Genomic DNA, 16,845 nt, shown 5'->3' with positions numbered 1-16,845 from the left:
TAGAATTCCCTCGCTATGTATTTCAGTGAATTTTGGAGAAATTACTCATTTGCTTCCTTGAAGTGAAACACAAGCAGTCTGGTTTCAGCCTGACAGAGGAGAATTATGATTATACCACACAATCAACTGATGCGCTATGTGCACAGAAGAATGAGTCTAACTTCATTCTTGTAAGAACAACACAGCAGCATTGTTTAAATAAGCTGCCTTCAATCAGCACAACTGAGCATCAGCAGATGAGCAGGACTATTCATGTCTCACAGCTTATGTTGCTTAGCTCCAAGAACTCAAAGGAAAAATGCTTTTCAGCATCACCATCCTATATAAAAAGATTGCCACCAGTCAAGCTGTTAAGAGTTTCCAAGCCGAGAAACCACTTCTCTTCATGCCAGCCAATGCCAGAGCCTTCAAAGGGAAGTCTTAATATTAAAAGCTCTGGTATCAAAGAGAAAGATTTCCTTCAGTCCCTGGTCAAGATCTAAAAATGTGAGATCTAGGAAGGGAAACTAACCCATGTCACTCATGCCACAACACTAAAATGTCTCAAGCAGTCATCATAACTTTGAAAGGGAGATCTGCATATTGCAAATCAAAATTCAGCTTTATTTGGTTCCAGGGTCTTCCATGTGACATTTTGAAGACTGATAATTAAGAGCTAGAGAAGTTCATATTCATTATCTTGCACATTCAATGCGCAACAACCTCAGTGAGTGACTCTCAGCCACTGCTCAAAGTTATGTGCAAAGTCCTCACTTGAAGCTGAAAATACAGCTCAAACAGCACGTTAATTTAGGAACAATTATGTATCAATATGTACTATTACAGCCAAAAACACTTCAGAAACAAAGTTTTTGGTTCACAAAATGAGTGTGGGGATGTTGCCATATTTCTGAATGGATTACATTACTTTAATGACCTATCTTGGGAACTGTCATTAGATGAAGTGCTCTATGAACTACTACCATTTTGTAATAAAATATTACATAAATAAAATATTTCACTAGAAAACAAATCCTTCTTGATGGCATCTGCAAACATCATGGTGCTAAATCATGCAGTAGTTACTCTCTTAAAATCACAAGGTTTTTTTTCCAGTAATTCCTTATGTCAAATAATTTCAGTTTGTTTCCAAACCTGCAAATTCTTATATAATGATAGGTCAAAAAAAAGGAACCATGCTAACATGATGAGTCTTAGTATCATGACCAAGACTACTTCTAAGGCTGTGTCTCAGAAGAAGGCCTACTAGGTGAAAATGCGCTGGCATTGCATGTTTGGAATGACTGCAGAGAGTAGGTGATTTAAAAGGAGGAATTACAGGTTGCTATATTTGGGAGCAATTCGTGTCATGCAAGGATACTTGTTGAAGGCATGAGTCATTTGCCAAATTTGGTGCCTTTCTTACAAATTCAAACCAGCTGCTGTCATAAACCCTTCCCAGGGACACCAATAAGCATGGGATAAATTTACAAATGCACATATTGCAACAATACTCAAACTTAGGCATTTGAAAAATCCATCACAAATATAACCATAGGACCAGAGTAGATCATACCTGTTACAAGAAAGCTGACATTTCTTTCGGCTTTTCCTACTTTGTTGGATGCCACGCAGCTGTAGATTCCAGAAGATTTGGCTTCAGCTACAACAAGAGTGCTAGCAGTCTGCAAAAAAATAGAAGATATTCAGCTTTCATTGGATCAGGAGCTTGGTTAAAGCTTCCCCTCTCATTTTCCTAAGGTGACAGTCCTATTTCAGTCTTTCTATTCATTATGTGACAGATGCCACTGAAGATATTTAACAAAGAATAAAGTTTAGAAAGAATAATAGGAAACTCTCCTTGAGAGGCAATTATATTATCAGAGCTGTCATAGCCAAAAATCTTTGAATTTCTTACAGGTTGATTTATCTCTTGCTGCTAATGTGATGATAAGCCTCAAAAGATGAAGAGCGACACAGATGGGTTGCCCAAGGAGATGACCACCCTGTAGGCCAGCCAGACTGCAAAGGGAATGGATGGGGAGTGCTTCAGGCAGTTCAATAATGCTGGAAAAAAAGTTTAGCACTCCATGCATTTCATTTCTCTTTCGTTTTCTCTTGTAAGTGTTAGATGAGAAATGACATGGGAAAAGAGAAGTTTACTCATTCTCTTTTGGACTTTCTCCTATTCTTGGACTTAGTGTTTCTAATACTGGGTAGTAATACATTGCATCCCTTTACATTATGTTCTAGCACCATCTTAAGAGCTTGGCATACTACATATTTTCATGAAGTGATATATATATCACTTACAAGATGAGACCGTGGGAGGCCAGGGGATGATAACTGACGTGCCTTTAGAAAAGAAACATCGTAACAATAAGAGTTATACCTTCAGGATGATGGAAAGCCACGGTCTAATGTCTTGGGCACTGAGTGAGAGAAGAAAGTTATGCACAGACAACCGAGGTGTCAGCCTGATATGGAGCTGAGACAGGGGGCATGCACTGGTGGGTCAGCAGTAGAACATGCTCTCAGATACAATAGCAGCTTAAGTTTCTGTCTACTTCCACTTCAGTTCTTCCATAAAACATACTTTGACTGGAGTAATGAGAAAAACTGGGATTGAGACAGAAAGAATTTGTGTGGCAGTGGAATCCTGCTGTCTGGAATTATTTATCTTTTCTGAAACTATTCAAAGTAATTTTTGTGCAATTAATACATTCTTTCAAGATTGTCTGATTGGGGGGTTCAGAGGCAAGCACAAGACGATGAGTCAGTGCTAAACAAGGAGTTATCTTTGTTTTTACATAAGCTCTGGCTGAGCATTTGCCTGCTTCCTTGTCTCCTACTCTGAGACTTCATGGCAATCCCCAAAGTCCTTACTGTATCCCTAAATAATGTAGACTTTCTGGTTTCCAAACATCCTTTGGTGGAAAGAGTCTGTTGCTTTTCCTCTTATGCAAGCAAACATAGTGAAGTCAAGTTGTTTGATTTTGGCTAGGTTGTTTATTTTAGAAAACTGCCTTATCCCACTTCAAAACTATTGACGTTAATGGCACCTCTACACTAAGCTGTCTCAATGGCCACTTACCCATCCACTACTAAACAGCATCTCATTTCCACCTAAAACTTTTCTAACTTACATTTTTGGCTCTTCTGAAAGAGGCTCAGTAATACCAGATATATAATTATAGCCCTTAAAAAAAAAAAAGATGCTGTTTTGCTAAATTCAGTAGGCTGACCTCTTCAAATTCCTAATTATAAAGCATGGGTCCAGCCCTGTCTGTATTTTGTCGTTCTCTTTCAATTCCTTCCAATTTTTAAACATCATCTCATACAGTGTGGACGCAGGTCCCAGAGGCAGGATTACTGCAGTCATTTCATCAATGCTGATGAAATGGTGTCGAGAAGAAAGTTCCATAACCTATGCCAGATGGTTAACATGGGTGGCTAAAAGCTGCTTTTGCCATCCCAGTCTTTCCACAACAAAATCAGCCTTTCTAGTGTCACTTGGTGATACCTCAGAACCCCTTTGCCCAGGTAGCAATGATCTATGACCCAAAACAACACTGAAGGAGAATGAGACTTTCCATCTCTGACTCCAGGGCGCCTGTCTTGATCCTACTACAAACAGAACCAAAATGTTTCTGTGACTGAAATATGCGAGACAACTACTCCTCCCACAAGTACTTCAAAGTAGTGGATTTTTAGGGTAGCATCAAGCTGTATTTTGTCCTGACATTATCAGGTCTTAGTTTTTTAATGAAAAAAAAAAACTTGTTTTATCTGAGTTTTGCTGCTCCATTCCACAACTTTGTGATCATTACTTCTATGATGTTCAGAACAACACTTGGAATCATACTCAAACAGTATGACTATAGTTACTGGCTAGACTGCTCATAGATTATGCCTTTTCTTGTATATTAAAAGACTTTCCAGGACATTTCTAGGCACTAAAATGCAGTTATTTAAACTGCTACCTTGTTCCTAATGTTATTTTGGATTTGACTAACTTACATTGTCCCAAATGCTGCTCTGGGACAGGCTAAGGATCACTCCCATGATCTTTGGAGAGCAAGGGAGACAAATGTTTTGAACGCAGTCCTTAGCGCCATACCAATGCTATGTTTACTTGAGTAATACAGAGATAGCCGTAGCGTCTAGCAAAAGCAATAGTGACTTTGCAACAAAACAGGGTATTTTAGAGACAAAATGTCTCTGCATAAATCTTCTAGTTTATAAATAAGTCATAAGGATAAGATAACATCTGTTTAAACAGGTTGTGAGCCCTCCAGTGGTGCAGTCTGTGTTCTGCATTGTGGATGCCAGCCAAAACCCACCCGAGAAGCAGTGTATACAAAACTAAGCCTGGCACGCTGTTGTTTATTGAGTAATTATGGTTCTTAGGTCAGCCTGTGCTGCGTAGTTTTCCTACGCAGCTATTGCTGCAAAAGGAGCGAGATACAAATTTTTGCAGCTCTGTATTGCCTAGCTTTCCAACAAAGTTTCAAGCCATGGTTTTGCAACCACACTATATACAGAAAATCAGAACTGCTTGCCGTGCTCAGAGTGGAGCAAAGGCTCCCTGGCATGCTTGACACATTGAATCTGCTCATCTGCCCACAAGCCCTATTTACCACCAAAGTTTTGATCTCTTCTTCCTGCACGCATCTCAGCTGAAGCACCATGCTACACGCTCAGTTCAGAGCCAGGGGCTGGGGAAATGAATCACACAGTGCTGCTGCATTTGCCAACAAATGAAAGAGGTATAAAGCAGAAAGCCTGAGATGGAAGAGGAAATTACAGATCTATTTGTGGTAGAAACTATTGAGAAAAAGACCTCAGAAGTCATTGCAAAGCAAGAGGATGATTGTTGTGGTTGGACCGCACTGGTCTGGTCTTTTCCCTAGTGTGACTGCTTGAATTTCTCTCTTTCCATATACCTTAAGTAGAGGATTCCGACAGCTCCAGCTGATGACAGTGGAGCGAGTGGAAGTTTCAGCAAACAGTAAGTAGCCTTACTCTTTCCTTACTCCTAGAAGGCCTCTGCAGACACATGCATACACATGCTCCATTCAGACATTGTTTTGCTAACTTCTCTGAATGCTCATACAACTAAAAGGCAAAATATCCTTTCAGCATTGAGCAGGTTAGTGCAAGTCTGACAAACGCTGTTGATTCCCTTCTAGTTATGCTTTTAAGAAAACACATTTATTGAAAAAGTAGGTTTATTTCCTACATATATGCTCTCCTTATCCCATTGGATTTATCTTTAGATAAAAGGATAATACTTAGGAAGATACATGTTGAAATATTGGCAGGACACCACTGGCTTCTTCTGCTTATGACAAAGTCATATCATCTGTGTGCCTTGTGCTGGAAAGAAGCATCAGTGCAAAACATCTGGATACATGCTTCATTTTCAGAACCACCACTATGTCCACAGAGTAAACACTAAAATGTCTACAATAGCAGGACATGAATGTGTGCAGATAAGCACTTTCTTCCCCTCGAGTCAGACAGGTAAATCACTGCCGTTTAACAGCAGAGCTTCAGTTTCCCTCTGCATCACATTGCACTGTTGGGCAGGCTGAGACTGAGTTCTTCCATCTGACCCATAGGGAGATCATGATACAGATGGCTACAGATCCACAGGTACCTCCTACTCTCCTTTAAGGGCCTACGTTGAGTAAAATTGTGCTTCCTGCCTTCCTTATGCACCCAGACAGGGGATGCGTTTCAGCAGGGAGATGCAGCTCAGCAGAGGCTCAGCAGAGCTCAGCAGAGGCTGAGTTCTCCTGGTTTTCATCTCACCAAGCTCTTGGCTCAGCTGTCACCTTTAAGACTTCTTTTTTAAAGTGTTGACAGCAAATCTAGTAGCACTCAGGAAGGCCCCAAGAAAAGTTACAGTGTGCTGAAAGGGAGGCAGGCTGTGTTCCCAGCACTATCCTTAGCCTGGCTTCCTAGGAAGTTCACACTGTTTGCCCATCTCTATGCAAGTTCTTTATCCTCAGCAATGTCCCATTTGCAGCCAAAATAGACAGATAAACTCATGAGACTTCATGAGTGTTTCATGAAAACCATCTGCCTGTAAATGAGGAAGACCTAAATGAGTGCTGTTGCAACGAGCTATTCAGCTCATTGTGTGCCAGTTAGCCAAACCACATGGATGTGCTGGCTAGTCAGCTGGAATATCCAGGTACTCAAGTCAGACACAGTATAAGCTTTCTTGTCTCATCTGTAAGATGAAGACATTGGAGAGGGAGGCTTAGGGCTTGGCATAGAAGATGCTATAGAGATGGACTAGTCCATATATTCCGCAGCCACAGTTTTTTATCAGGTCCAAAAGGGATTGAACTCCCCACCTTTGTGTTGGACTGTCACACTTTCTGAAACTACCCACAGTCAGCATATGGGTGGATGATCCATCACTGTCAGCCAAACTAAAGGTGGACAAGAAAGAGCCTAATTTTGATCTTACAGAACCTTCCTACAGGGTCATTACTTTCCATTTTCCCTTAAGTCAGGTGGCTTTATAACTTACAGAGGATTGGACCACTAAAAATGTGGGTCAGTAAAGTATTAATGCAGTGGAAAAAAAGACCATACATATAAATATATGCCTGATAAAACGCAACTTCATGTGTTAGTATTGTTTACACACACTTGCCCTCCAATCTACTATCTCCTTCTGTTGATATTCTCATCCTTTCTTCTTGACCAACATCTACTTTCATTCATCTGTACACACTTTTCTGGCCCTCTTCTGTACACTCTGCATCCCCAGGATCTTTGTACAGTCCCTCCTACAGCCCTCTGTGCAAGGAGTACTGCCTCCGTCTTTCAAAGCTTTTGATAAACCAATATGTGGTCTTCCCAATGCCTGCACAGAGAGGGCATGTATGTACGGCAGAGTTATCAATGAGTGCCTGAGCTCTTTGTATCTCATTGTTGTAGGTCATTTACACTTGGTATTATTACAAACCACAGATGCTAAGAATAATAATGACCAATACTAGCCCTGAGCTACAGGTAGGAGCAAACTTTGATCGAGAACACTGAGAAGTGATGGTTTTTAGTAGCTGAATGACAAAAGAGAGTCTGTGATCTGCTTACAAGTCTAAGAATAGCTCAGTTTTGTAGGAAGTCGCTGATAATGTCCAACAAAATGAGAATGAAAACTTTGGGTGGGGGAATCAAATCAAGAGTTGTTTTATGATTAAGTATTATGACTTCTGTTACAAACTTTTTCCATTATACCACTTGAGTTTCTCAATGTCTGTTTAGAAAGGCTTCAACGGAAATGTTACTAAAACACAGTTGTCACGGTTTCTCTCTGTCACCAGAAGACAAGCTCAGGGCAGGCTTCCTGCATTACTTTAACCATACAGACACAGGGTTTGAGGTTTTTCTAACTTTAAAAATATACTTGTGGCTACCTTGATAGCCGCAGACAAACAAAACAACCAATCAACCTACTACCACAAAAGGCCAAGCTTTCAGAGGGACTTGGGTGTTTTACATACAGGAAACAAAGGAACTGGTACAAGGTCTTTGACTAAGGCAAAAACAGCTACCTTGAGAGCTAAAAGAAACCTTGTGAGCATTCCTCATTCATCTCTTCCCTTGATCACAATAATATCCTGTGGTCATCCCCATTTCTGCTTTCATGCTAACCCAGAAGTGCCATTTTTTGTCTCCCCATCAACTTCCTACTGCTTTGTCTCCTACTACTTTGTTGTTTCCATTGAGTTTGAGATTTTTTTACCATGCTTGCTATGCTCGGATGTGGAAGCGGGGTAGACACTGTTTAGATAGCAGGACTCCATTGATGTGGAAGTGCCTTGGAGAGCTGTTCTTAGCTGTTTGCAGTAGCAGAACTACTTGCAGTCACACTTCATCAGAGCCAGACACTTGTGATGACGTGCTGGATTCAATGAGCACAGTGCTATTAACAGTTTTACAATATTCCAGCCCATCAGGAAGGGTTTTGTCTGGACTGTGTCCCTTTGAGTTTGCTCTGGGGGACCAAGAATGAATCTTGGCCTGCAAAGAGTGAAAGCTATAGACTCTCACAGAGAAAGAAAAATATCCTGGATGCTCTAGAGCAGCTGTGTGCACACAAATCATGCAACTTATTTTGGCCAGGAACCCAGGCTTAGAGAGCATTTTCTACTTACAATAGCAGTCCAGCTGTGCCTGGAAAGCTATGGAGGAGCAACAGAAATGAAGAAACCTTTGAAATGCAATTCTCAGAAGTGGAGAGAATTCACTTCAAGCTAAATATTTGAAAACTTCAGATGATGTGCACATTTCTAGCAAGGATGTCATGCAAACCAGAAGACTGGCAGAAGCCTCTATCTGCAAGCTACATTCTTCTGAACAGCACTGCAACCAGGAAAGCTTGAAATATCTGGGAAAAGAGATTATTTCACTAACCTCCCTTTCCTCACAGGGATCAGAAGGGATAAAGCAATGCAAGATGGGCCTTACTTAGATGAACTAAACAGAATAAGATGAGGAAAAATAAGGAGAACTGCTATGTTTCACAGTAAAACTTTCCACGTAACACATGCAGATATCATCTCTTCATTCATTTCTGGACAGATATAAAAAAAATTGGGACCGCTTGCCAAAGACTTCAAACAAAACCTGCAGTTCTGCCACAAGGACCCATTATTAGCATCTTCCTCCAGGGAGGAATTTCTTTGCTGTTGACTGGAAGCTGGTCTGACATTTCAGCCACTCCTCTTCTGCTGTCTTCAAAACATGCAGCACACAAGGAGAATGAGGTCTGGTTGTTAGATCCTGTAAGCAGAAGCTACCTAGAACCCTTCTGGGAAATTACTTGTTCTCATGAGTTTTTGTTCATCATTCCCCCTTTGGAATAGGCTCTGTCTTCCCATGCCACAAATGATTTCCCTTTCCTCTTGCAAATCTCTCCTTCTGTGTCAGTATTCATGTGCTTTCCTACAATAGTATCCCCCAGGAAGCCATTTACTCCCATCTTTGCCTTGATCTTTAAGCATATAGAGGGTGCCAACTAAATAGAGCAAATGCCTCACTAGGACCCAGCATATTCCTGTGCACTGGAACTGTGCCATGAACACCTGTGTACTGCCTTAATAATACAACAGCAGGAGAAAATTCAGTCCCAAGCACGAATCTTGGCTGCGTTCAAAGCCCTATTTATTCCACGGTGTGTGAAAGGGCCTTGGTGTGAGATTAATTATGATTTATATCCATTTTCACTTGCAAAAAACTGAAAGAAGACATAAAGGAAAGAACACCTATATCCCCAGTGTCCCTAGAATTATGAAAAGTTTTTCAGTATCCTTGGAAATAACAATTCCAGCATAGGGTAGGCTTTCAGGTTTATAATTTCATCAGCTGCTCGTGCCTCAGACCAAGCCAATCGGTGAACAGCAGAGGCTGTGAATGTGACACAGCGTTGTGCATCAAGTCCTGAGCTCCTCTGTGGCAAGGGCAGCCCAACCACATCAAACTAGCATCATGCCCAGCCAAGAAAAGTTCATCTGATTAGGGCATCCTCCAGGAAAACATGTTGATTTAAAGGTTTTGGCTGATTGAGAATTCTTCATGAATTCTCAAAAGCATGACTATCTCAATCCTCCGTCAGAAGGGCCTGTCCTTCCCTATGCCTCATTGTGCTTGGCCTGGGCTTGACACCTAACAATGGACAGTTAATGCAGATGGGGTGCAACCCACCATGCAGTCTCTGAATGAGATCTCTCTTAAACTTTGTTTCTGTAATCTGGATTCATTTGTTCCTTTAAAATTTTCATTGCAAGACTTGGTCTTCTAATAACCCAGCACCACATCTGTGAATAAACTTTCAAATGAGAGTAAATAGTTTTACTCTCATAGGAAAAACAACAGGAAATTGTGAAATGGCACGAAATGAAGCAACGATGGCCTGAAGCCCTGCCTCTCTCCTCCTGAGGTGCCCGGCATGCTGCAGGCCAGCTCTAAGTAAGCTGAATATATATATTTAATTATACCACTTACCTTAATAGGACTGCATGCAGGGAAGTACATCTCTGCATCTCAGCATATAGATAACAAACCTCTGTCTTTGCAAATGTGGGAATTATTTGCATCTACACAGGTTTTCAGATCTGAACAACATAAAAATACTGGCTTCCCCACTGTTACCTCAACAACATTTAAAAAACAGCTTCAGCTAACACAGAGAGATTATTTGCACCTAGTAATCATACCTTGTTTTTGCCCTCTATGATGGCTGTTCGCTCAATGATGCTCTGGATCCTGTTTCCTACGTTGCTCCCAGTTTTCAGGTTGAAAGATCCATCAGTGTGAGAGCAAAAGCCACGTCTGAAGACAAAAAAAAAAAAAAAAAAGAAAAAAAAAAAGGAGAGATTTCATTGATAAATCTCAGAATGCACAAGCAAAAACTTTTCTTCTAGGAACAAAAATCATCTGAGGAAATTGCATGTGCTGCGATCAGCAGGTAAGGACAACTACAAAGTCTTGATGCTCAAAGCCAGATCATTGGCTTTATTTCCACAGCGGCCCCCAGAACACTGAATTTCTGGAGTCGGTGTTAACATTTCATCCACTGTGGACCAAGAGGTCAGAATTTGCAATTGCAGCCTAATTACTGGACTGTGTGAATCCCATAATTAGGACTCCAATGCCCCTAACTTGTCAGTCATTATCATGGTTAAGGCTTGTCTTCAAACTTGAGTTTATATTGTTTTCAGTCCTAAGCTTAAGACAACATGTATCTGTTTCAAGATCCATTCCATAATGTATTGGTTGTCATTTGTGCTCTTGCAGCCCAAAAGCCAACATCTTGGGCTGCATCAAAAGAGGACTGGACAAAAGGAAAAGGGAAGGGATTGTCTCCTTCTACTCTGCCCTTGTGAAGTTCCATCTGGAGTACCGTGTCCAAGCATGGGGTGTCCTGCTCAAGAAGGATGCAGAGCTGTTGGAATGAGTCCAGGAGGAGGACATGAAGAAGATCAGAGGGCTGGAGCACCTCTCCTACAAAGAAAGGTTGAGGGACTTGGGGCTATTCAGCTTGGAGAAGAGAAAATCCTGGCAAGACCTTGTTGTGGCCTTCCAGTACTTGAAGGGAGCTTACAACCAGGAGGTAAACCAACATTTTACACAGTCTGATAGTGACAGGACAAGGGGGAATGAAACTAAAAGAGGGGGGATTTAGGTTATATGATAGGAAGAAATTTTTTAGTAAGTGGTGAGGCATTGGCACAGGTTGCCCAGAGAAGCTGTGGATGCCCCAGCCCTGGAGGCATTCAGGGCCAGGTTGGATGGGTACACGTGTAACCTGATCTGGTGGCTGGCAGCTCTACACGTGGCACGCGGTTGGAAATAGATGATCTTAAGGTCCTCTCCAACCTAAGCCTTTCCATGATTCTATGATTTAACATGTGTAGGTTTTTATCATTATCCTGAAAAATAATGTATTTTCTCAGTTTTGTTTGTTTTCTGCCTCATCCCTGGAGGCAGGGCTAGGCTGGATGTGGCTCTAGGCAGCCTGGTCTAGTGGTTGGTGACCCTGCACATGGCAGGGAGGTTGGAATTATGTGATCACTGTGGTCCTTTTCAACCCAGGCCATTCCACGATTCTAAGATTCTATGATTTTTTTTTTTTCTTCTTCTTTGTGCAGTGAAATGGCATATAATCAGAACACTCAGGTGTGGTTGTGGTAGAGCTAACATGTTTCCCAAAGCCTAACTCAGTACACATATAAACAAACACACAGGAATGGTTCTTACATTCTGTCCATCCCTATTCTTTGAGGATATTGAGCTTTGCTTTTCATCCATCATTTAGATATTGCTTGTTCAACTCAAGCATCAACAGAGGAGTTAAACTGTCCATCAGGGTCAAGCTCTCTCAAACAGTGTTTCTCTGGATTTCCCTCCATATGACAGACAACGAGTACAGTATCCATAATCAAGTAGTTCCGATGTGTGTCAGTGGTGAAAGGCTGCTGACTGCATCACAGCAACTGATGCAATCCTGACTAAAGAATGAGGTTTATTTCCTTTCAGTCAACTGTGTAGTTTGGTTGAACTTTTGTGCTGTTTACAGTATCAGTAAGACAAAGACTTTACACGCTGTCTTTAATCGTGCAGCATTGAGTCAAATCGACCACTGTCTAAGCAGATACTGCAGCTTAAAGAAAAAATGACATGTAAACTAACTTAGAATGTAATCATAAACACAAATATATGATAGTGTGCCCAAATTCCTTAATATGCATTGAGAGTCTCAATGAGCTAAAAAAGCCAAAAACCAGGAGCAGGTCATGGTCATCCATGCGTGGAGAGAGAACAAGGAGCAATAGCATGGGAAGGAAGCCCAAGCTATACAGCCACTTCTTCAGGCTTTGGTTTGAAGGCCAACTCCTAACACAGGGTTGTTGAGGACAGGGTGGATGGAAGAGAGCTGCATTAGGACAGCCGATGTATTCAAATGAGAAAAAAAACAAAAAAAAAACCAAAAAAACTTGACATTTACTCAGAAAAGTAGTTGCCATTTACTTTGCACATTTAACACTTTAAGAAGTCTGTTTTTATAACAAGACTTGAACACAGGTGGTATTGGTAGTATTAGCCAATAAAGTTCCATGCCATAGCAGGTGTCAGATGTCTAGCTGTAGCTGTCCCTGTTCATTGCAGGGGAGTTTGGGCTGAATGACCTTTAAAGGTCCCTTCCAACTCAAATGATTCTACAACTCTGTTCTCTCATAATGCCAGCATGGCGGACACAAAGAGGCAGTATCAAGGGCACCTCCTTGTGACTGGGCACTCCCTGTACAGGCAGAGATCCATTTCATTTCCTTCTTACTCACTTGATCCTAACTCCTTTAAAAAAATGTTATTCCTCTGAAACAGGTGGAATTGGTTTGTTCCTTCAGAGAATTAACTTGCCTCTTTGTTATAATATTGAGAAGTTGTACTTTTTAGAATAAAAATCCTCATTGAGTTTCTTTTCAGTAAACAACAGAAAGAAGGTGTAATGCATGCTCAGAAACCGCATATGTATCTCCAAAAGGCATTTCCAATCTATTTTCTTGCAGCTCTACATCCATAAGCTTAGTTATTACTATATACTTCCTTGAGAAGGACTGCACATATGTATTTAGGTTGCAGAATCTGAGGGATGAAGGCAGTGTAATGCCTTTGCCAACACCTAGCACAATGGGGTGCTGATTACTCATTAATACTGTAGTACAAACCACCACTATAATTACAATAACATCACAATTACAAGAAAAACACACATGTAAAACACTAGAAATATGAGCCCTGGAGGCACATACATGAGCTCAATCGCCTTCACATACCACATTACCTGCTGACTGCGACGTTAACACAATTATAGCAGAAAATCAAATGCACTTAATAGCAGTTGTCCTCAGATTTAATAAAGAAGGAGTTGGAATCCAGCTGTGAGCACATTACCTGGCAGCACACGGCATACAGCAGGAGATGCTCTGCGTTCTGCCACTTCACCCCACGCTCTGCTGGCTCAGCATGCCTCTGCAAATCAGCTGCAGCACGGCTGCCAGGCAGAGCCTGGGACAAAATTCAGCCTCATTCCTCTGGATGCAGAAACAGATGCTTTCACTCCTCAGCTGCCAAATGCTCTCACTGTAACCTCAGATGCACTAGCATGGCTGCAGGCTCCTGCACAGGTTCCATGGGTTATTACTCTGCCATCCTTCCTCTCCCTGCTGCCAGCGGTGCCATACGAAGCACTGCTTGAGATTAGTGGGCAGAAATGGGTCTGGGGTAAATGGGAGCAATGAGGAGCCCTGTGTCATCTCCCAGCAACAGGCATTCATAACCAAGAGGGAAAAGGCTCTGTGAACTCAGATGTGGTCATCAAATCAAATGTTCGTATTCAGTACAGATGCTTGGAAAGAAGAAGCAAGAGGGAAAAGATAAAATTGCACTCTGGCCAGGACCAAAATATTGATATTACCTTGCAGTTAATTCAGTTGATTTTCATGTTGTGCGTGGTCACACAAATCAGCTATGCATCTTTATGTCTTGTAAAGAAATTATAAGTCACACCGAACTATTGACTCAACAAAACAGCAAGGGCTTCCTGCTTGTAGCAAAACCTCGTGTTACTTGCAAGGAAACCCCAGCGAACTTTGAAGCTCTGACTCCAGATATCCCCATGTTCCTGACGTGGTTTGCTGCTGGGATAAGCTTCGTTCCTTTGCATCTTCAGGAAAGTTAGCAGCAGGGTTACCATGAGGTTAATGAGAAAGCACACAGTGTGCACAAAGGCTGATAAGCCGATATCTGCCAGCACGTTTCTGAGCAGCTCTTACACCTGTTTTCCTTCTACACATTCCTGCTTTGTAGCTGGATATAGCTCTGCACATAGAGAGACTTTATATAAGAAATGCTAATGCTGTGCTCATACAGAGGTACACTTATAAACATTGTGCAAGCTCAGATCAAGGTAATTCTGTTCCATGTTCTGCTCTGAGTGTTCTGCTGTCCTGGTAAGTGGTTTCTGACATGTGCCTGTGTGCATGCTCACATGTGCATTACCCAGCATGCATGGGTAAAGTGGGGCTGGGGAGGTTTGGGGGGGGATGCCAGGAGCAAGACGAGCTCTAAAGGCTGCCCAGAGACCCATGCAGTGCATGCAGATCAGGGAGTTTGCCCTTCTCTAGGAGGACAGAGGGGGTTTATGCAACCGGAAGCAATCTGGGTTTTAAAAAATGTCTGTGATGTGTGCAGCTGGCACCAAGAGGGGCCGGGAGAAGTGGCCGGGGGGAGGGGAGCCAGCCTGCTGCTCAAGAATACATCAAGCCTTGAGGAAGCAGAGTGTGCCATGTTTGAAGATGCAAAGATAATCACAGTGCTGGGAACCGTCTTGTGTAGTGGAGGAAGCCAAACAACAAGAGGAAAGCAGCATATGCTCCTGATTTCGCACAGGAAGCTAACAGCACCTCCTGCCAAAGTGAGATAAGAAAACTCCCATGGCCTATTCTGGACAAGGCCATGGTTATCAACCTTAGCTTCACACTGTCCTCACTCTGCTCCGCAGCCCGCTCCCTTTCCTAATGAGTTTCAGAGCCCTCACCTCTATTAGCATACAGCATGCCAAGCACAATAGTGTGGTATATTTATAACCACTGATGGGGAAAAGTTTCCAGGGTAAGAGTGTACTTCATGTCATCTTGATATATTTCACTGGAATGGGACTACAAACCAGCTCCAAACTGAAGTCCTGCCTGTGAAACTACTGGTATCAGAATAAAAGTAGTTTTGCCTGCAGCAGAGCCCAGGAGCTAGGGTACAGGGCTTGTCTGATGATTACGGATATGACTTTCTGCATGACAGAGTCCTACACAAAAGACTCAAGCCCAGCTTGTGCTCAGACACATCTTCTTGTCCGTACTGTAGACAGTGCCACAATGCTTACCAGTGCTCAACTGGTGTCAAATATCAGCATAAAAGACTCAATCCCCATTTCAGTTGGAAAAATAACATTGTTGATTTCATCATTTCAGTTCCTCCCTCCTTAAGCCATCCTACACCTTCACATTCCTTTCCCAGTGTAAAATCCCATCCAGTTTCCTAACTATTCCTGTTGGCAAAGACACTGTCAGCCTCCATCACACGTCTATTTGTTGAGGTAGTATGTGTCAATTAGACCTCTACTAGGAGCAAGAGGAAGGCATCCTGTGACCAACAGTAACTATTTTTGAGAGTGATTAATATCAGAAATGTTTTGTTTTGTTTTCTCAGCACCTATGCCTTTATAGGGCAGCAACTGACTCTTTGCAGTGGCAGGGCGGCATTGTTACGAACCCAAGTTGGGCTGACATGTGTCTTTCGAGATGCAGTGATGACGACACTACGTTCAAGACAGGAACTCTGGAAGTTCCTGGACTTGTAAAGAACATACAGGAACTGTTTCCCACTTGAGGTTATCAGAAGCATCTGAATGTCATAGGCTTTGCCTGCCCCGTGCCTTGGAAATTGGTGCCGTGCAACTGGTGGCAGTGGGCTGGCGTGGCCACACGTCCAGGGGAACACTGAGTCACAGTGAAGCCGGAAATAAGAGAGGGAAAAATAGTAACAAGGAGCACGTATGGGCTGTAAGACGTGTGTTCTGGAGGAGGGGGAACATGCCCTGGCTCCCCGCCAGCTCTGGCTACAACGTGATAATGTGCTTGTCTCCATTGGACCTGCAAGAGTTACCATTTCTCCATCAAAAATAACTAATTCCAGGTTGAAATGCGGGCTCAACTGCTTTGGGTGGGAAAGCATTTCTCAACATCCCCATGCATTAGGCTTAGTTGGAACCCTGGTGCAGTGCATAGTTGTCAGAGTGAGGACTGAGTTATTTTTGTAGGATGCTCTGTGTCAAAATTGAGGTGATACGTAGAGGGAAAGCTCATTCTTTAGGGAAGACTCCAGATTTCTTTAATGCCCCATCCTTGCAGTAAGCATCTTTGGTACTACTTCATTAGAAGCAGGGTGTATGGCACTCACGGCCTCACTGCATATCTCTATGGCTTTATGGAGAAGGAAAGTTTGCCACTTGCATACTGCCTTTCCTGCTGTTAACCTACATGCAACTAGATTAATGCATGGTGCTTCCTTTTCACTTTTACAAACTTTATGGCTTGTCCTGAACTACTCCAGGGCACTGCCACAGAAAGATGGTTGATCAAAGGAAGCACAAAAATCAGCAGCAGTCCTACCTGTCCCATCCTTCACTCTTTCATCAGCTCATGCTTGCATTCCCATGGAAAAAAAAACTCTTGAGACCCCTGAGCATTCAGTATTTGGAAGCAGTTTTTCTGTTTGGGT

The 16,845-nt window shown here is 42.3% G+C and overlaps 2 protein-coding genes across 3 annotated transcripts in view; one reads left to right on the top strand and one right to left on the bottom strand.

The window, feature by feature from the left end:
- LOC125688121 (proteasome maturation protein) overlaps positions 1-16,845 on the top strand; it is a 383,306-nt gene that overhangs the window by 282,177 nt on the left and 84,284 nt on the right. The window lies entirely within an intron of this gene.
- FLT1 (fms related receptor tyrosine kinase 1) overlaps positions 1-16,845 on the bottom strand; it is a 106,720-nt gene that overhangs the window by 45,580 nt on the left and 44,295 nt on the right. Inside the window, exons 11-12 of the mRNA XM_048933636.1 lie at positions 10,224-10,338; positions 1,556-1,664 (exon numbers count right to left, since the gene is read on the bottom strand). Of these exons, the coding sequence (XP_048789593.1) occupies positions 1,556-1,664; positions 10,224-10,338 (224 nt within the window). The remainder of the gene's footprint in view (positions 1-1,555; positions 1,665-10,223; positions 10,339-16,845) is intronic.

Source organism: Lagopus muta, chromosome 1, assembly GCF_023343835.1.
Source record: "Lagopus muta isolate bLagMut1 chromosome 1, bLagMut1 primary, whole genome shotgun sequence".
NCBI lineage: Eukaryota > Metazoa > Chordata > Aves > Galliformes > Phasianidae > Lagopus > Lagopus muta.
This window is presented reverse-complemented; position numbering and strand designations above follow the sequence as displayed.